This window comes from Phanerochaete carnosa (assembly GCF_000300595.1).
Source record: "Phanerochaete carnosa HHB-10118-sp unplaced genomic scaffold PHACAscaffold_1, whole genome shotgun sequence".
Classification (NCBI taxonomy): Eukaryota; Fungi; Basidiomycota; class Agaricomycetes; order Polyporales; family Phanerochaetaceae; genus Phanerochaete; species Phanerochaete carnosa.
Genome location: NW_006767628.1, coordinates 2,935,984 through 2,952,655, shown reverse-complemented (window position 1 = coordinate 2,952,655; position 16,672 = coordinate 2,935,984). Strand labels below are relative to the sequence as shown.

General features: G+C 53.7%; 8 protein-coding genes across 8 annotated transcripts; 4 read left to right on the top strand and 4 right to left on the bottom strand.

Annotated features, from left to right (window-relative positions):
* Positions 1-1,127: 1,127 nt before the first annotated feature.
* On the top strand, positions 1,128-2,147 carry PHACADRAFT_190117 (uncharacterized protein; the record flags this gene model as incomplete). The annotated part of the gene is made up of 2 exons (XM_007390361.1): positions 1,128-2,087; positions 2,133-2,147. The coding sequence occupies 2 exons, from the start codon at positions 1,128-1,130 to the stop codon at positions 2,145-2,147; spliced, it is 975 nt and encodes a 324-aa protein (XP_007390423.1).
* A 670-nt stretch (positions 2,148-2,817) lies between these two features.
* PHACADRAFT_110950 (uncharacterized protein) lies at positions 2,818-5,518 on the bottom strand. The gene is made up of 9 exons (XM_007390360.1): positions 5,285-5,518; positions 5,115-5,222; positions 4,960-5,059; positions 4,852-4,911; positions 4,577-4,802; positions 3,842-4,527; positions 3,728-3,788; positions 3,497-3,676; positions 2,818-3,445 (listed from the first exon to the last, which is right to left on the bottom strand). Exons 1-6 carry the CDS (start codon positions 5,471-5,473, stop codon positions 4,449-4,451), a joined length of 762 nt encoding a protein of 253 aa, XP_007390422.1. The 5' UTR covers positions 5,474-5,518; the 3' UTR covers positions 2,818-3,445; positions 3,497-3,676; positions 3,728-3,788; positions 3,842-4,448.
* A 139-nt stretch (positions 5,519-5,657) lies between these two features.
* On the bottom strand, positions 5,658-7,310 carry PHACADRAFT_247249 (uncharacterized protein). The gene is made up of 6 exons (XM_007390359.1): positions 6,975-7,310; positions 6,253-6,911; positions 6,130-6,201; positions 5,953-6,071; positions 5,839-5,897; positions 5,658-5,783 (listed from the first exon to the last, which is right to left on the bottom strand). The coding sequence occupies exons 1-6, from the start codon at positions 7,220-7,222 to the stop codon at positions 5,765-5,767; spliced, it is 1,176 nt and encodes a 391-aa protein (XP_007390421.1). The 5' UTR covers positions 7,223-7,310; the 3' UTR covers positions 5,658-5,764.
* A 374-nt stretch (positions 7,311-7,684) lies between these two features.
* On the top strand, positions 7,685-8,142 carry PHACADRAFT_247247 (uncharacterized protein). The gene has a single exon (XM_007390358.1). It carries the CDS (start codon positions 7,699-7,701, stop codon positions 8,080-8,082), a length of 384 nt encoding a protein of 127 aa, XP_007390420.1. The 5' UTR covers positions 7,685-7,698; the 3' UTR covers positions 8,083-8,142.
* Positions 8,143-8,271: 129 nt separating this feature from the next.
* Positions 8,272-9,557, bottom strand: PHACADRAFT_180137 (uncharacterized protein). The gene is made up of 7 exons (XM_007390357.1): positions 9,503-9,557; positions 9,385-9,449; positions 9,246-9,330; positions 9,124-9,187; positions 8,835-9,074; positions 8,687-8,784; positions 8,272-8,639 (listed from the first exon to the last, which is right to left on the bottom strand). The coding sequence occupies exons 1-7, from the start codon at positions 9,529-9,531 to the stop codon at positions 8,516-8,518; spliced, it is 705 nt and encodes a 234-aa protein (XP_007390419.1). The 5' UTR covers positions 9,532-9,557; the 3' UTR covers positions 8,272-8,515.
* Positions 9,558-9,672: 115 nt separating this feature from the next.
* Positions 9,673-10,750, top strand: PHACADRAFT_247246 (uncharacterized protein). Its single transcript, XM_007390356.1, has 5 exons — positions 9,673-9,739; positions 9,796-9,885; positions 9,947-10,090; positions 10,143-10,297; positions 10,350-10,750. Exons 1-5 carry the CDS (start codon positions 9,688-9,690, stop codon positions 10,695-10,697), a joined length of 789 nt encoding a protein of 262 aa, XP_007390418.1. The 5' UTR covers positions 9,673-9,687; the 3' UTR covers positions 10,698-10,750.
* Positions 10,751-11,006: 256 nt separating this feature from the next.
* PHACADRAFT_134002 (uncharacterized protein) lies at positions 11,007-11,409 on the bottom strand (the record flags this gene model as incomplete). The annotated part of the gene is made up of 3 exons (XM_007390355.1): positions 11,273-11,409; positions 11,137-11,219; positions 11,007-11,081 (listed from the first exon to the last, which is right to left on the bottom strand). The coding sequence occupies exons 1-3, from the start codon at positions 11,355-11,357 to the stop codon at positions 11,007-11,009; spliced, it is 243 nt and encodes an 80-aa protein (XP_007390417.1). The 5' UTR covers positions 11,358-11,409.
* A 127-nt stretch (positions 11,410-11,536) lies between these two features.
* On the top strand, positions 11,537-15,664 carry PHACADRAFT_24203 (uncharacterized protein; the record flags this gene model as incomplete). The annotated part of the gene is made up of 8 exons (XM_007389520.1): positions 11,537-11,916; positions 11,968-11,993; positions 12,047-12,213; positions 12,268-12,466; positions 12,515-12,550; positions 12,607-13,479; positions 13,530-14,587; positions 14,618-15,664. 8 exons carry the CDS (start codon positions 11,537-11,539, stop codon positions 15,662-15,664), a joined length of 3,786 nt encoding a protein of 1,261 aa, XP_007389582.1.
* Between the last annotated feature and the right edge of the window lie 1,008 nt (positions 15,665-16,672).

Below are 16,672 nucleotides of genomic sequence, written 5' to 3'. Positions count from 1 at the left end.
ATCCATCCCTGGTACCCGCTCCCTTGGGCCATCCATCGTGAACAATGCACAAGTTTCAATATATGGTCATAAGTGCCAGCCCTTCGATCGCGGGTCGGCTCATACATCGCTACCTCGCCACTACGCAGACAATTAATGCAGCCACGCCCCTTCCAGCCAGCTGCACTTCGATCCACCGGTACAACGCACCCACCGCGTCTTGCGAGATCGCTATTGTCAATGTAAGCGGCGCTCAACCACCCTTTCCAGCGCCCCATATCATGCCATCGGCCGCGCTGCTTATGGAGGTGCCGACGCCCGCTATCGCCGTGCCTTGTATGCTTGACAACAGCCCAATGGTGCCATGTGCTTCTGAGGCACCTGCTAATTATCGTGTCAGCAGACATGCATAAAGTGGAACCGGATGCTCTCGCCCCGGTGTCTAGCTTCGTATATTGGAACGCTCGTAGCCCGTCGTGCATTTCGATGACTAGTGAGTACTAGTGAGTCTTTTGCAATCAAACCCGATTTTATCGCACCAGCGTACAGGCCTGGAAACGTTTTGTCAACCTATTTCGAGCCCGCTGGCGGTATTTTACCTCGTGACCCGGAACAGCGAGAGCGCGCCGCAGGCAAATCTCTGAGGGAGCGGAAACAAGGCGACCGAAGCACTCGTATAATGCTGCCTATACTTTTGGATGACCGCGGAGAGATACCGACTGACTGTGGCCCAGCCGACAACACCACAGCCACTATATGCGCTGTCGTCTAATGCTCGCGCTCATGATGATTCCTTTGGACCTGATAAATGGATCTTCATGGGTGACCAAGCCGGCGAATTGAATGATCGCAACTTCTAATTCATCTATTTACCAAAATCTCTTGGCCTAACCTTCACCAGGATCAGCAGATCTACGCATGTTCTGAACTGTCATACATCCAAGGGTAGGCCCGAGTAGTAGCCCTTACTATCGCTTCTCGACTACTGACAACGGTCTGTTTGGTCCAGATATTTTGGGCAGACCTTGCCGAGCGCAACACCGGGAAGGGATACCCAGTTCTTGTTTCCTCGTACGAAACCAAGGAGGTACGACGCATATAACACACCATTGGTTTAGCAGACGTGGTTGATTCCCATGTCAGTAACCATGGCGTCCGCTGGCCTCGCAAAACTGGCATTGGCAGCTACCTCGCCGAAGCAGGAGCCGAAAGAAATATCTGCCGCAGAGAGCTCCGAGGACGAGCCACCCATCGACAAGCCGCATCCTTCCTTTGACTCTCCCGACGCAGACATCGTCTTACGTTCAAGCGACAACGTTTCCTTTCACATTCACTCCCTCATCCTCACCTGCACCTCCGGATTCTTCCAGACTCTGCTGTCTCTGCCACAGAACCCACCATCCTACAAACGATCTTCGTCTCCTAATCCACCCGAATGTCTCGAAGTAATACATCTGATGGAGAGCGCCAAGGTGGTTGAGGGATTGCTCAGCATGTGCGCCGGCCGCGAGCTGCCTCAGCTCGAGGACTTTAGACATGTCGAGGAGCTCCTGCACGCGGCGGAGAAGTATGACATGCCCGGGGCGCTGTCTATCCTACGACTCGCCCTAACATCCACTTCGTTACTTGACACGAATCCGGTACGGGTATACGCTATCGCATGCCAGTGGGGCTGGAAGGAGGTGGCCAGGGAGGCGTCGGCGAGGACGCTGGGCCTTGACCTCCTCGGACAGCCCTTACTCAGGGACCTCTCCCTCATCGAGTCACCGCATCTTGTCGCTCTCCTTCTCCTTCACCGTCGACGGCGCGACATCCTTCGTTGCGGAATCAACTCACTCGTGGATTTCTACGCGAACAACCAACCCGGGCGTTGCTGCCATTGTCAGCGAGAGGTCGCTCACGCAGAGTGGATGTCTCTCAAGCACACGTGGCTGGGTGCCATCGAGCAGAGGCCCGCAGACATCGCATCGGGTGCCGTCCTCCAGGACTCACAGCTGCATAAGCTGTTCAGCGCGACGTGTCAACACTGCCAGAAGAAGCTCTATAACCCGGAAGGCACCATATTAAAGCTTAAGCAGCTTCTCGAGCGGCTTCCCAAGGCGGTCGAGGTAAGAAGCTCGTCACTGTGTAGTGGAGCCGGACTCACGCCATAGCGCACGCAGCTCTAGCTTTCCTGTTCATTGTCGATATTTATATAATTGCTGACCGCGTCGATTACCGATCTCCATTTTTACTACTGGGTCGTGCAAAGGCAATCAGTTATCCTGTACATTTGTACCGAGTCGATATAGTCCTAAACCTTTTTGAGTATAACCGAGGGGACTCGGGTCTGCTGTGCCGTGGGTCTGCCGCGATAGTCCTTCTGCGCGGTTATTCCAGGAAGCGTCAGGGTCAGATAGTGTACTCCCGCACAGTCGCCGTGAACACGGACACTGTACTGCATTTTTCTGTTCGTTATCGTCTTCATGTATCTAAACATCCGCGTTCGCCACAGCACGGTGCATGGTAGCATCGGTCTTCGATAGAGACAAGGCCGAGAAAGTAGGCAAGCGGTATACACGGCTAGCGGCTAGCGCCAGCTATACTCATCTCCTGTCATTCGTCGACGGGCTTCCTGGACCACGGTCCGACTCCTGGTAATTTGCCAGTGACTTAGACATCGAAGACGAGGTATTCGAGCGACAAATAGAGTATTACGCCATAGGTCTGTACGGATCATAGTGTCCGGACACTCCTGAGTTCGGGGTGCGGCCTCGGAGCCTGAGGCGGTCTTTTGTTTTTAGTGCGGCGACATACGACGCCGACTCGTGATCGTCGACGGTGCAAAACCCGCGGGGTCAGCTTGCAGCCCCTAGCAAGTGACATGCTGACTCGCGCGTCGAGGGCGGAATGACTGAGCAGATCACACCCATCGGGAGCTGGTACCCAAGTTTCAGATTCTTCATCTAGGTTCAGCGATTAGTGAGGACATGTTCTTCCACGTGCGACTCGAGGAAGGTCCTTGACGGCTTCGCGCGCGGCGATACGTCGTCCCAGACCTCCGTATAAAAGGGGCCCAGTACCTCGTCTCTCTCTCTCTCTATCCTACCATCAACCCCCTTTGCATTACATGCACCTCCCTAGCTTCTTCAACAAGTTCCGCTCTCACCTCCCCCACACCAAGGACGCCAAGGAAGCAAAAGCCACCACCGCACAACCTCCCGCAATGCCTTCCAAGGTTGGAGCTCACTCAGAAGCATGTTCCAACGCCCAGAGACTCACTACATCACGCCGCAGCCTGTCCTCTACACCTTCAAACTCTCCGTCTGGGGCGCCGTAACAGAACTGGCCATGTGAGCGCATTTCATAGTCTCTTAGCACAGCCCATTGCTAATGCCACCACAGCGAAGAGCTCGGCCTTGATGTCGAGGCGCGGTCCAACAACGTCGTCGGGGGCGAGAACTTCGACCCCGAGTTCCTGAAGCTCGTGAGTATGGAGTTACCCCCTTCCTCACCTCGCTGACTCGCTTTGCTGCAGAACCCCGCAGGGACGCTGCCGACCATCATCGCACCCGATGGCAAGTCCTTCGGCGACTCCACTGTCGCCATCCGCTACTTGATTGAGCTCTCCGGCAAGAAGGTTACCCCAGGCCACCCCGATATCATCGCTAGGGTCCATGAGGATGGGCTGGACCCGAACTTCTGCCTCCTCACCGCGGTAGGTTTACGTCGTACTTGTTATACACTCTTCGCTAAATTCTTCGTCTAGCGTAACGCGGAGGAGCTCAAGAGCGCATCTGAGGGTTTCGCATTCACCTTCGTTAACAACCGTAAGTCTACGAAGGACAACGTCACCTTTTCCTGTACTCAAGGCAGTCCATAGGCCAGAATTCTCTTGAGAAGTACTCCGCCAGCCCAGCGGGCACTCCGTACAAGGAGTGGTACGCCCAGAAGCTGGAGAAGAACGGTGGACTCCTGAAGATCTACAAGGGCGAAGCCCCGCCCGACGACTTCTACACCATCTCGATCAACCACTGGAAGAACGTCGCCAACTACGTTCTCAACGACCTCCCGCAGATTCTGCCCGAGTCTGGCTTCATCGGTGGCGCTGAGCCCGGTGAGGATGACTACCACGTTGCCGCGTGGCTCGCCCGTGTTACATGGATCACCGGCGGCCACAAGGAGACCGATGGGTACAAGGCTCTGGAGAAGGAGCTGCACGCCCCTGTCCCGGAGAAGGTCATCACCTACTGGAAGACGTGGTGCGTTCGTCCCAGCTGGCAGAAGGTCTACGCCGAGACCCTTCACTGAGCGGCCCTCTCTGTATTTTGTTACCTTACTTGTCACCACCTCTGTGGCGTTTCTCTGAATTTGGAGCTCGGATGGATGCGTATTAGTAGTGAATTACCATAGCTTATGATACACTAAATGGAGGATATACGAACGTTTGACAGACGATGAGTGAACGCGAAGGATGAGAGGCACATTATTCACTTAGTCCCAATAGACCGCAAGTCGACCAAATTTTCCAGAGAGCCTTCCATCATTTCCAGCCGGCATTCGTTCAATCTGCACAGACATCAGGTAAGGTACCGACAAGTTCGTTCGGTGTGCTTACACTTTCTTTAGCTCATTTACCGCTGCAAAGCCAAGAATAAACTCGGCTTCGCTGGGTTCCCTTGAGGCGTGCCTGACAAGCTGTATCGCCGAGTCGTAGTAGTGGAGAGGCGTTAAATCATCTTCGTCTCGGGGAAGAAGCGGGAGAATGAAACGAAAGTGGTGCAGCATGCGGGAATGCGGTCGTAATGTGGGGTGCCGAGGAATGACCTCGTGGGCAAGCTCGTCTGAAGGGACATTAGTCGTTGATAGGCACAGAGATAAGACAGGACCCACCGATTTCGCGGATGGTATGAAGGAGGGTGGTTCGGAAGCACACTTCACCAACTTGGCTTCCTACGGGAGTGTCGGACCAAGCCAGAAATCAATCAACGTGGAGTTTACCTGGCTTCCCCCACCCTTCCTGAGAGCCACCCTTCGGCTGCGATTCGTAAGCTACGAGACAGGCTCGGGCATACTCTTGGTTGATATAGCGGTAGACCGGCTGCAATGGTTCTCCTCAGTATCTAAACTAGGTACATGGTGTGATGCGCCTTCACCTTCGGAACATCGGCCTTGCCCAGGGTGTGATAGACCTTTGAGATACGCTGCAACTTCCGATGCACAATAATCCGCCGGTTCAAGCAGAAAGCAAGAGAAACCGCAAACTTCTCGGTCAGTCAGCACCCGTATGTCAAGAACATAGCCGGTAGGTGGGGCAACGACGAACCACTATGGCATAAGCGGCACCGATAACCACAGCATTGAAGTTCCGTGTCCAGTTCTTGTTGGGAGCGGTTCGGACGGCTTGAGAGAGAAGAGCAGCGCACGAGAGGCCGATAAAGAAGGTGAGAGTCAGAACAATAACAATATATGTTATGCCAGAAAGCGTCGACCGGCCCCACGACGAGCGCGACATTCACGTCGCAGCATGAGATAATGGTGGCGAGCAACCCTGGAATGGTAGCCGAGCCCTCGGACTCTGCCGAAAGCGGTGTCTTTGTGGCGTTACTCACAAGCGCCAAAGGCGCCTTACCTATCACTCTGGCAGGCACTAGAACGGCCAGTGGCTTGATGACAACGTCTCATACAGCACTTGCATTGTTACAAAGAGTTTTCAAAGAATTCGAAGTAAAGTGCGGATACCAGCCGCGGGGAATCCCAAGTTCAACAGAGCTCAACCGGGCAAGCTTTTGCAAGCGCCTGTGTTCTAAACCTGTACGTTTTGCCTGATCAGAGGAGTAAGCTAAGCGTTCTTTGTACGCGTTAGACACGAATACGCACGCAAACTCTCCAATCACATTACCCTGAACGGAATACTCGCAGACGAAGTAGCTTGCGAGCTGGAGCGACAAGTCACGTTCAGTGTCGTCAGCTGCCAACGTCGAAGAAACGTACCCCGAAGCTCGCGGCAAAGATGCCGCTGCACTGTTGCTCAGCACATCCAACCTGAGTAGTGGCCTTCCAAACAACCTGGGTGAAGTGCGATGGTACAGGGTTGTTCGGATCGTATTGGGCTAGAGGTGTCGTGGATTGAGTATAGGCGAAGCTGGCGCTAGGGTCGAAAATACGCACAAACTTCGCTTGTCCAAGACCCAACAGCAGTAGCAATATCGTAAGAGCTGCCAGTTCCAGCAGCGAGGTTCTCTGCAAGCACGTTTTGTAACACTATCCCCACAGTGAGATCAGAAACCATACCTCCGAAAGGTCCCAGGGTTCCGCCGGAATGCTGGAATACGCAGCCGTTTGCCCACTGTTGAGCCTTGCTGGCGAGTTCATTGCTCCAAGTCAAAGGTACAGCGCCATGCTGTGCGCGGACCGTGTTATGAGCGTTCAAGTACTGCTCGATATCACTGCTGGAGGCGTCGGAACCAGAAGCAGAGGCAGAGGCAGATTCAGTGGTTTGCGGGGCCTGAGCAGTTGTAGTCTGAGCAGGAGGAGGAGCCTGAGTAGCTGTAGTCTGAGCAGGAGGAGGAGCCTGAGAAGTGGTGGAAGGCTTTGCCGTGTCCTCGCTGACTTGAACGGGGGAAGGAGCCGGTTCTGGAGAAGGCTGTGGGGAAGGCTCAGGCGACGGCTGCTTCGGGGTCGGGCTAGGCGGCGGCACAGAGGCCGCCGATGTGAAGCTTGTAATAAACCGACTGGTAGAGGCCGGGGAAAGAATTTGCGATGTCAGCGCAGTCGTCTGGACGACTGAAGACGACAGAGACAAGGAGGTGCTTTGAACTGCGGAGGCGACGTTTGAGAAAACGGTAGAAGAGGAGACGGACACAAAACTAGGCAATGCACCGCCAACATTGGCAACGCCGGCAGATGTAGGTATGACCGCAGCAGATGATGGCGACGAGCTGCTTGATGGGCTACGGTACAATGCGAGTGTTAGCAACAATCTGTATAGCATTACAATTATCTGAGATACTCACGTAGGACGAACGCGGCAAGCTTTCGTGAGGACAGAGCCCATGTCGGTCATGGTCACTGTCATAACCTGTCCCCATGGGTCAGTACCCATAACTCTTCCAGGGTATCCCCATCTCTTCTTGCAGGTGGAAGGGCATGTACTATTGCCCTGATTGCGGCGAGCGCACGATGGTCCCGCCAATCCTTCAGTGGCCAATGCAAGGAGAAGCGCGAAGAGCAAGAGGGGAGCAACCGGCACAAAGCGAGGCATTGCAGAACGAGAGTTAATATGTAAGAGGAGATACCAGTAAAAGAGAGAAGCTGTGAACGAAGGACTATTCGCAAGCAATGAAAGGAAACAGGACACTGTCCTAGTGCCGAAGCGTGAAAGCCAATGCAGGGGAAAATCAACGAGAAGAAAAGCGAGAGAGCTCAGAACCGCTTCCACGTATAAATAGGTCCGGTGGGATTTTTCTGTCCGTCGGCAGGTGTAACCTGCGCGGGACAATCGAGGGCATCGAGTACTCTCGTCGCCACGGCAATAGTGATGGTTTGCATACTCACCGCTCAGGAACATTGACATGATCGAGGGTTACCAGAAATTCTGTAGTTCTAGGCCAACCGGAAAACGAACTAAGGGCTGTGAGCTGCAGACAATGATATACGACTGGGGCTTTGCTAGTAGCGGGAGGTCACGGTCAGATAGACAGCCGCCCCGGCACACGATCTAGACGCCCATCAACTTTCATGTCCTCGCCTCCATCATCCAACGCGGAGGAAAACCCGCCCTATTATATCTTGGTATCCCAGAGCCCTCTGCCGTCGGGTTCCACAGCATCAAGGCCTCCATACCAGTCTTTCACGCACCCTATTATTGAGTATCATTACGCAGATGACCTGCCGCACGCATTGCTCCCTCAGAACCCTCAGGAGCATGTTCTCGTCCTCGACTACGATCCCACCAGTACAATATCTCCGGTAGCCCAAATCTTGTCGACAGAGCTTGCAGTATTAAGCGTGAAGGCTACAGCAGCCCCCGCATCTGGTCCTGCTACCGACGATAGCCCGAATCCGAAGAAGAACGGCCAGATATATGTCATCGAGACGACGCAAATCCCTCTAGTCACGTAGGTCGGCACAGGTGTTCAGCATGTGTTGAGAGTTCATATGGCTCTCTAGCTCGGACGAGTATGATGTCGACTCAGGTCAGGCTGTAATATTTGATTTCAAGCAGAGGTGAGCATACCCCCGGAACCATCGGTTAGCTGCTCTCATCTGGCGTACCGCACGTAGGAATAAAATGCTAAGAGCAGCCCTGGAATATCCAGGGCCACCTAAAAGAGATATTGGTGACATACTGACGACGAACACCTCCCACGCCTCAAACGAGTTCCTTGGCTCAATTTTGGGATGACGTCCTGGAGAACCACGTCGGGATTATCTGGAGGCGTACCGCACCTCGTAACTCAGATTGCACCTTTCAGGTGTCGTATGTATCATGGATAACTCGGTTTGGAAGCAAAATAAATAGCGGCTTGACACATATACGGGGGCTGTAGCTCTACTACCGTTTCTTATTACGGCCACCCCTCTGTTTGAGGCCGGAACCAGAGGGCTTCGACTCTGTTTGCGACTTTCCAGTCGCTGCGGTCGCATCCTCATCGCCCATTTGCATAAGTGCCGAGAGGCTGACGGTGGCATCAGTAATGTACAATGGGACTAAACGTAAGCTTACCCAGACTTCAAATCGCCACTGTGAAGTGAGCTCTGGATGGTGCTCATCTTCGCTTGTCGCTTCTCTAAGGTTTGCAAAGCTTCGGGATCCAGGCTCTTCTGCAAGGCGCGGTTTGAAATAAAAATTCAAAGGTACACATCTTACGCACCATAATGTACGGCATGGCGAATACCAGGCCACCACCGACCAGCATCATCATCATCATGGGATTATTGAGCATCCCCAGCAAATTAAAGCCTTGCCTCTCCGCGTAATAGTTCAGTCGTTGTGCCGCAGAGAGCCGGATGGGATATGGGAGGGTAACTGTTGTGGACGACGATAGTGGAGTTCCAGGAACATATGGGTGTACCTCGGGCAGAGTGTCTGTCTCCAAAACGTCGACACGTAACTAAATAAAATAAGCCGTATACTTATGGCATAATGCGGGAATACCGTACCTTGTCGAAGACATGGTCGTGTGAAATTATAGAGAGAATGTAAATCCCTGGAGGGACTTCTGGTCTATATGGCGAATTGCGTCAGAGACTCCGAGTGTAGAGGTGATGCTTTCTAGACGTACATCGTGAATGTTCCATCCTGGGTGATGCTTCCATGTCTGTAGCCATTATCCAGAACTGCCTTCGCTTGTCCCAGTTCATCAGCTCCTGTTCATGTTTGAGCTTGTAAGTGGCCAGGCTGACAACCGAGAGACGACGTACCAGAGCAATGTTCGTTCCATTGCACACGTCCTTGGAGGTTCAAGCCGAAGGCTACGCAAGCAAGGCTACAAGAGGGAAGACGTGAGCACAACGAAGAGACCCAGCCTTTGAGCTCTACCTCAGGAGGGATAGAACTGGTAGTCTCATGGGTGCTGGGCGAAGTGTGCGGCCAAGTTGCCCTACGCGCTAGTACACGGGGAAGCGGCGCTTGCCTCAAATGCGCCTGTGACTCTCACGCTACCGCTCCCTTCTCTGTACCAGAATACGATGCGACAAAAACGAGCAAAAGCGTACAGGAAGCTTATGCAAGCATACTCGCTTGCCTTTGGCTTTAGACAGCCATACCAAGCGCTGGGTATTTTACTTTCATAGAGTTCTTTGGCATTGTCACTGATGACTCCCTTCGTGTAGTGGATTCGCTTATGTGCAAAGATGCGATGGACCATAAGCTAGATCTGGTTAAACAACTAGGAATTGTGCTTCAGGGCACTGTCAAGCCCAGTATGTGCAGTCATTATACTCGTTACCGGTGCACTGACGGCACAGCGAAAGCGGTTTTTAGTGATCACACAGTGTTGCATACATGAGCTCTATCTACAAGGAAAGGTGATACAACCCGCTGTCGATCTCGCGAAGACATTTGAGCGCAGAAAATGCAACCACATGGAACCTATCCCGGGCGACGACTGCATCGCAAATGTGGTCGGTCAGTCATCCAGACGCTCCGCCACTCTCTCAATTTCTTACTTCGCTTGTAGGCGATAAGAACAAGCACCGGTATATAATTGTCACGCAATCGCAGCATCTGCGGGCGAAGCTGCGGGAAATCCCTGCCGTTCCAGTCGTACACATAAACCGTTCCGTCATGATTTTGGAACCCATGAGTGAGGCTAGTGTACAGGCAAAGGAAAAGGTTAGTATCTGTGCTAGTGGCAATTGTGCACTAATCTCACAGTATCAAACAGGCCGAGCAGCAGCAGATGCTTCCGTCTGCCTTGGAGACCGCCAAGGTGGCCCAATCAAAACCAGCAGAAGAGCCTCCTCGCAAAAAGCGGAAGGGACCGAAAGGACCGAATCCCCTTAGCGTCAAGAAAAAGAAGGTTAAACGACCTCCTGCTCCTTTACCGAAAAGACCTGCCACCGAAGATACAGACAAGGTTGGCGGAAAGAGAAAACGAGTGGAGGCTGGTCAGTCAGAGCACGCGAATGCTAGCTCAGGTTCTGGACACGACAGAAAGCGTCGTCGGAACGGTGCATCGACGACTGTAGTTAGTGCCGTGAGGGACAAGGGTGCACCTGATGGCGAGGATTGATCCGGCGGCATCAGAGTACGCGTCTACCCACTATGGCATGTACGGAACACACATATCTGAGATACTTTCGAAGGCATTTGGGGGTGCCGAGCATGAGCTGTTTTTCGGTCATAGTGCACATCACCACGGGTGCCTTCTAGATAATTTCTCTGCAAGAGAAGCTTCGAGTCACTGCGGTCTGCATTCCGTGGATTGAGACTGCTGACGATCGCTGGCGACTGTAGCGGGCACGCGAGGTGAAGGCGCGGAGGGCATGCATGGGTTCGGATTTGAACAGGCACCTTGATTGTAGCGTTATTCAGCGATGATTCAGGTGAATCTCATCCCCGGCAAGCTTCGTCTTAGTTCACGGTGGCCAGCGGACAGTTTGTCCTCGATGAGGTCCTGTGAATACGTCACATCTGGCAAACAACCGTAGACTTGGATAATATGGTGGTACCGTATCATGAAGGTGTCTGTTACGGTCAAATTCACTGCGAATCCAAGTCAGAGTCTCTTTGCGTGTCTGTAGATCTGGGATTGCTGCATCGAGGGATGTTGGAGGACACGTCGCTTGAGATGTGGCGTGGACTCACTGCGACATGCACGAACTGCCTGTCTGTAGAGATTTACGACTCTTTGCTTAAGAATAAAATGCTTAAGAGTGAGCTCTTGCACCATGGTTTTTTCAACGAAGTGAACGAGATGGGAGTCCGTCGTGAAGGCGATCAAGCTCAAGCCGTCTCTTTCCCAAAAGCCCCGCGCGTCTGTTCTTGCCACCACCACTTGACTTGGGTCTGACCGAGCATACATCTTGCGCATCTACCAGCCCTGCCCTCACTCTTCACCTCGACATTAGAATGGCGGCAACAGAAGTAAATGTTCTCAATGACTCCAATACTACCGTACCTGCAGCTCCATCTGACCCTGTCGGCGTTCTCGCCGACTCGCTTGCAAAGGCTAATGTCCAGCCTGAAGACAAGTTGCACGAAAAACCGGGTCAGCCACCTCGCGAACTTCATATTTATGCCTACTCCCAACTTCTACGGATATCGAGGTCCCCCCTGGTGAAACCACCAGAGGGGATGCCAGCGTTGAAAGAGTGGTTTGGGTGCGCGCTCATCTGTCTGAGACACAAGACTCGTATTGACCCAGACCAAAGTGATTGGAGCGAGCAGCAAATAGCGAGCAAGAAAGAGGGCGATCCATCGAGCAATGGAACAAGTGCAAGAGATCGACGGTGTGTACTGCATATTTCTTCTTGTATGCTATCGGCTAAGTGGTGCGTTAGATTTCGCCGCGACCCAGAAGAAGGAGGTACGCCGCTTCAAGTCACCATCCAGTTGTTTTGACTAATATCTCGTTCACAGATGCACCTACACGACCGTCCTTCCGATCCAGTTTGTCTCAGCCCTCGCAAATGGGCAACTTTAGGCATCAATCCCTCCGCACCGCTGATCGTGAAAGAGAGCGTGACCCAGAGCGAGAACGGCAGCGCGACGAACGGGATAGGGAAGGCCAGGAGAGGCTTCGTAACGTAAGAATGTATAGTCTGCTTCTTTTTCAGCTGTCTTTCTTACCTGCTTGTTAGCTTTCGGATAAGTACGATCGGGAACGTTTAGCTCTATCGTCTGCCACAAGTACATTGCGGGGAAAGGAACGTGAATCTGCGCCACATTTGGCCGGTGCTGCCCGAAATGGCCAAGGTCAGGCCACCTCTGTCCGACGAGCAGAGGGGAGGGAGACCGCCAAGAAGAAGGCCGGCGAAGCCAGCGACGATTGGCGCAGAGGTATGTCCGAGCTTTCGAGCTCTGCGGTTGCTCCTAATAGCTTGACAGGTGCCGAACCTCCTTCCAGGGGAGGGCGCGATGACCGTATGCTCCTCGTTTCGCTTGCGAGCGAGAGGCTCGTGCTTACTATCTTTATACAGGCTCTGATACCAACCGTCGTGACCGCGACAGAAAAGACACTTCACGAACGCGGAGAGATCCCTCCGGCACTCGCAGAGATCGAGACAACAAAGAAAGAGATAGATCTCGTCGTGGGGATGAGCGTGACGATCGCCGCGACCGAGATGACTACTTTCGTCGGGACTGGGATGACCGAGACGATGGATATAGAGATCGAGATCGATATGACTACAATCGCCGGGACGTGGACCGTGACCGCGATCTCGATGAGGACCCGAGGCGTTGGAGGGACGACGGGAAGCGTGATGAAAGAGTGGCTGTGCGTCGGGAGAGAGAGCGCGAACGGGACCGAGGGTGGGATCGTTGGGAACCATCACACGACCGGGAACGTCTGGACGATCGTGACGGCCGCGCCAAGCGATCCGGGCGCGACAGGCGTAGTGGCGCGGGTCTGGATGATGCAAAGGACAAAGAGGAGAAGAAAGAGCGGGAGAAGGAGAAGGAGCCAGCGTGGATGGAAACCTACATTCCGACGACACCCGGGGGTGGAATTTTGGGAGGCCAATCGACAGACGGCGAGCTTGATGGTATCCAGGCGTGGAAAAGGGGTCTGAAGGAGAAGGAGAGGAAAGAGAAGGAGGCCGAGCTGGCTGACGAGTCTACGAGCAATCCAGCAGCGCCGGTTTCCGACGCACCACCCACTGAGATTGCTACTGGTGCCACCGCGGAAGGATCGCTTGACGAGATCCAGATTTTCAAAATGCTCATGAAGAAGGAGGCCGCTAAGAAAGACACTGAGCAAAGTCAGGAAAGCCCCGTGTCTCCGTCTAGCGCAATATCCACCACTGTCGGACGCACGTCCCCCGCCAAGCTGAAAGATCCCGCGCTTGCTGGTATGTTAGCTGCCCTGTATCATGAGCTTGTGCTGAAGGAATTTGAGCAGCTATCTCTACATCTACCGGCTCTCCTGCTCTCATGACGGAGTCGAATTCTATGGCTATGGCTTCTTCCGGTACATCACCCACTGTTGCACGCGATGGTGTAAAGCTCCTCTCTTTACTCTCCCAAGCTCCCGGAGATGGTCCTACAGCGCCGACATCGAAGTTCTCGACTCCAAATATATCCACACCTGATACCTTTCCATCGGCTGTTTCACGCATGTTCCCTACCCCCCCTGGTCTCTCACCTTCGGTGTCCCAAAACTCTGAACGTCCCACTATTGACCTTTCTATTCCCTCGTACCCGACTACACCTTTCGAACCACCTTCTGCCTCACGTCTGTTAGCTTTCGGATCACGAGCTGTCCCTGGCGTTCCTCAGCTCCCGCCGTCGAAGACTCTACCAGCTGATCCTAACAGTCTACCCTTCGGTAGCAACCATCCATCCGCTATGGGCAACCCTGGTCAAAGACCGCTTGGAGTCAATGCATTGGGCAGCATGTCCGGCAGTGCAGGGGTGCAGCAAGGTTCTGACCTCATGTTCAATATGGATTCGGAATCGCACATGATTCCAAACCGTAGAGCAACTCCTTCTGAGCGGTCTACAAGGAGTTTTTCACCATTCGGACAAAGTCACCAACAAGCTTTCGGCGTCCACGATGGTCAAGACACCATGCGACTTCCGCAGACGGAGGCTATGCGTCGGATGGCTCCTGAGAGGGGAGTGGGGATAGGCCCAGATACATTGGCTGGTTTCCCAGAGCTTAGTGGCGGCCCCGCGAGTTTCAATCCAGGGATGTTTGAGCTTAGTGGAAGTACTCCCGGTGCTGCCTCGTCTGCCGCAAAGGGTAGCCGATTTGCCAAGTTTTTTGACCAGAAGAACAGAGAGGCACAGGCTCATGCGCAAGCACAGGCTATGCGCAAGGCTTCTGGTGGAAACGGTTTCATATCAACATCTCCACTTCCAGGTCAAGGACGGGACGCGATGAACGGAATGACCAACAGTACCGGTGAAAATCGAACCATGGAGGACATATTCGCCATGCTTCAGAGCTCATCTCAGGTACGAACAGCATTCCTACCGTCGTGACAGTTGTTAAATGTGTTCACTCAGAATCATCGTGCCTCGCCGCAGCTGCAACAGTCGGGCCGTGTATCGGCTGCTGGCGCGCCTCATGGACAAGCTCCAATCGACCTACAGGTTCTTCAGCAGCATCATTTGCAGCAGCTCCACCAGCAACAGCTCATGCAGCAGAGTCGGCTCGACTCTCTTTACGACAGCCGTATGGACGATCGAAGCTTCGTGCCAGACGGTATGGTCCCGGGCCTTCGGCCCGCACCGCGCCCTCGCAGCAGGGAGCCTGTAGGCTTGCACGTCAGCGACCATCTTGATGAGCCATTGCAGGTAAACCCGCGGCTTGCTCAACAGCAACGAGCTCTGGAACAGCTGTATAATGGACCGACACCCTCTGCTTACGGCCAACAAGCTAACATTGGCCGAAATCTGGGCGGTATCCAGCAGAACCAGTTCCGAGGTGGGCCTGGCATGCTACCCGTGCAGAACCTTCCTCAAGCCCCCTCGCACCGTCTCCCTCCGGGTCTCGCCAATCTCGGCGGCCGTCCACCACACGATGCCTCCCAGTTCCTCAACAACCAGCTCAACAACCTTCCGCCTCATGGTAGTATCCACACGCAGCAGCAGCAGTCGCTGAACAACTTCGGCGGTGCGGGATTCAATGGGCCTATACAGCGTAGCCCTATCAGTGCACCACACCACAACAGCCCAGTAGCCTTGAACCAGCTCGGTGGTATGGGTCCCGGCAATGGTATCGACCTGCGTATCCACAACCAGGCGCAGCTGCTGGGCCTCGGTAACACTGGAGGCATGGGTGGTGGTCCTCGCAGCGCTGGGGTCGGGTTCAATGGCCAACACTCATCCGTGGCGCAGCTGCAAGCGCAGCAGCTTGCTCTGCGTCAGCAACAGCAACAGCAACAGCAGCAACAACTCCAGCAGCTCGGCATGCCTCCGGCACACCTGCTTCCTCCTCACATTCAGCAGCAACATCAGCAGAACATGCATGCCAACTCGCAAGGTGCACAAGACTTAATGGCGCTCTTGATGGGCGGGCAGCGCGAGTGAACGACAGCTCCGTGCTATAGGCATTTGTAGGACTTTGAAGACTTTCTCCTCTCATTCTCTTTGCTTGTAGGCGTTGTACAATCATAATCGTTTTCCACGGCAGTCGCATTCTTCCTCTTATCGCCCAGAAACCTATGCGCGCAGAATAATGTCGTACAGTATAAGGCAGCATGAATATACTCCACAATCGTTGGATGTGTGGGTTGATCAGTGCGAGCTGTCTCGCATCCGTCGGCTCCGGTCACGGACTCGGTGTCCACTTTCGAGTATCCAAAAACTTATTCCCAAGGTCTCGTCATCTTCAAACACGTTCGTACCGCGGGGCCCGTCTCTTCATTTGCGATGAGTCACGGCCGTGAGTGCATAGCTTCGTAGCCCGAATTAATAGTTTTGTACCGTTGCAGATAAATTTTCTCGCACATCTGCTCATAAGGAGAGGCGGACAGTGCCCATCACTTCCTCACTTCCTCTGCTCACGCAGGTGGATGACGACAGAGCCCGTCTTGGTACTTCCTCTCCCTTGCTCGCATCACAGCTCTCACGGTATCTCAAAGGAGCTCCGCGGTGCGGTCGCCAGAAATTATATTCCTGACAGTGTTCCCCGTTAGATCCACTCTTTCTCAGGTGCGCCCGGTTCTCGATTGTCGTTCTTTTCCTCAATCTCTATCGCCGCTAGGATCTGCGCTATACCGGCGCTTGTGTCCATCCCACACAAAGCAGGAGTAACAGCTTAGGACTTGGTCCGTTATTTCAGTGTAATAGAGCTTGCTCCATCTCACAGCATATGCTCTCTTCGCACGCCGTCGCGGGTAGGCATGCTCAGACCGCCGTCTCATGCCACGATGCGACCCAGTGTTGTGCGGGCGTCTATTTTGCGTTAGAAGAAACCTTCGGTAGCCATCTGCTGCATGGTTACGAGAACCGTTCGATCTGGGCGCACTGCAAGTAAGTCTCACTATTGTATTAGCCTAGTTCTGGACGTGAATTTGATAGAATGAGCGTTTCTGT

What these genes read in the sequence shown, in the direction of transcription:
- PHACADRAFT_247249 (XM_007390359.1), bottom strand. Translation starts at nt 7,222, where the DNA reads ATGCCTCGCTTTGTGCCGGTTGCTCCCCTCTTGCTCTTCGCGCTTCTC. An exon ending in GCTTGCCGCGTTCGTCCTAC is followed by an intron (nt 6,912 to 6,974) that starts GTGAGTATCTCA and finishes ATTGTACCGTAG; the next exon opens with CCCATCAAGCAGCTCGTCGC. An exon ending in AACCCTGGGACCTTTCGGAG is followed by an intron (nt 6,202 to 6,252) that starts GTATGGTTTCTG and finishes ACGTGCTTGCAG; the next exon opens with AGAACCTCGCTGCTGGAACT.
- PHACADRAFT_180137 (XM_007390357.1), bottom strand. Translation starts at nt 9,531, where the DNA reads ATGAGACTACCAGTTCTATCCCTCCTGAG. An exon ending in CCAGTTCTATCCCTCCTGAG is followed by an intron (nt 9,450 to 9,502) that starts GTAGAGCTCAAA and finishes TCCCTCTTGTAG; the next exon opens with CCTTGCTTGCGTAGCCTTCG. An exon ending in ACGACCATGTCTTCGACAAG is followed by an intron (nt 9,075 to 9,123) that starts GTACGGTATTCC and finishes TATTTTATTTAG; the next exon opens with TTACGTGTCGACGTTTTGGA.
- PHACADRAFT_247247 (XM_007390358.1), top strand. Translation starts at nt 7,699, where the DNA reads ATGTCCTCGCCTCCATCATCCAACGCGGAGGAAAACCCGCCCTATTAT.
- PHACADRAFT_247246 (XM_007390356.1), top strand. Translation starts at nt 9,688, where the DNA reads ATGCAAGCATACTCGCTTGCCTTTGGCTTTAGACAGCCATACCAAGCG. An exon ending in TCAGGGCACTGTCAAGCCCA is followed by an intron (nt 9,886 to 9,946) that starts GTATGTGCAGTC and finishes AGCGGTTTTTAG; the next exon opens with TGATCACACAGTGTTGCATA. An exon ending in CTGCATCGCAAATGTGGTCG is followed by an intron (nt 10,091 to 10,142) that starts GTCAGTCATCCA and finishes CTTCGCTTGTAG; the next exon opens with GCGATAAGAACAAGCACCGG.
- PHACADRAFT_110950 (XM_007390360.1), bottom strand. Translation starts at nt 5,473, where the DNA reads ATGTCGCGCTCGTCGTGGGGCCGGTCGACGCTTTCTGGCATAACATAT. An exon ending in GTGCCGCTTATGCCATAGTG is followed by an intron (nt 5,223 to 5,284) that starts GTTCGTCGTTGC and finishes CTGACCGAGAAG; the next exon opens with TTTGCGGTTTCTCTTGCTTT. An exon ending in GTAAATGAGCTAAAGAAAGT is followed by an intron (nt 4,528 to 4,576) that starts GTAAGCACACCG and finishes ATGTCTGTGCAG; the next exon opens with ATTGAACGAATGCCGGCTGG.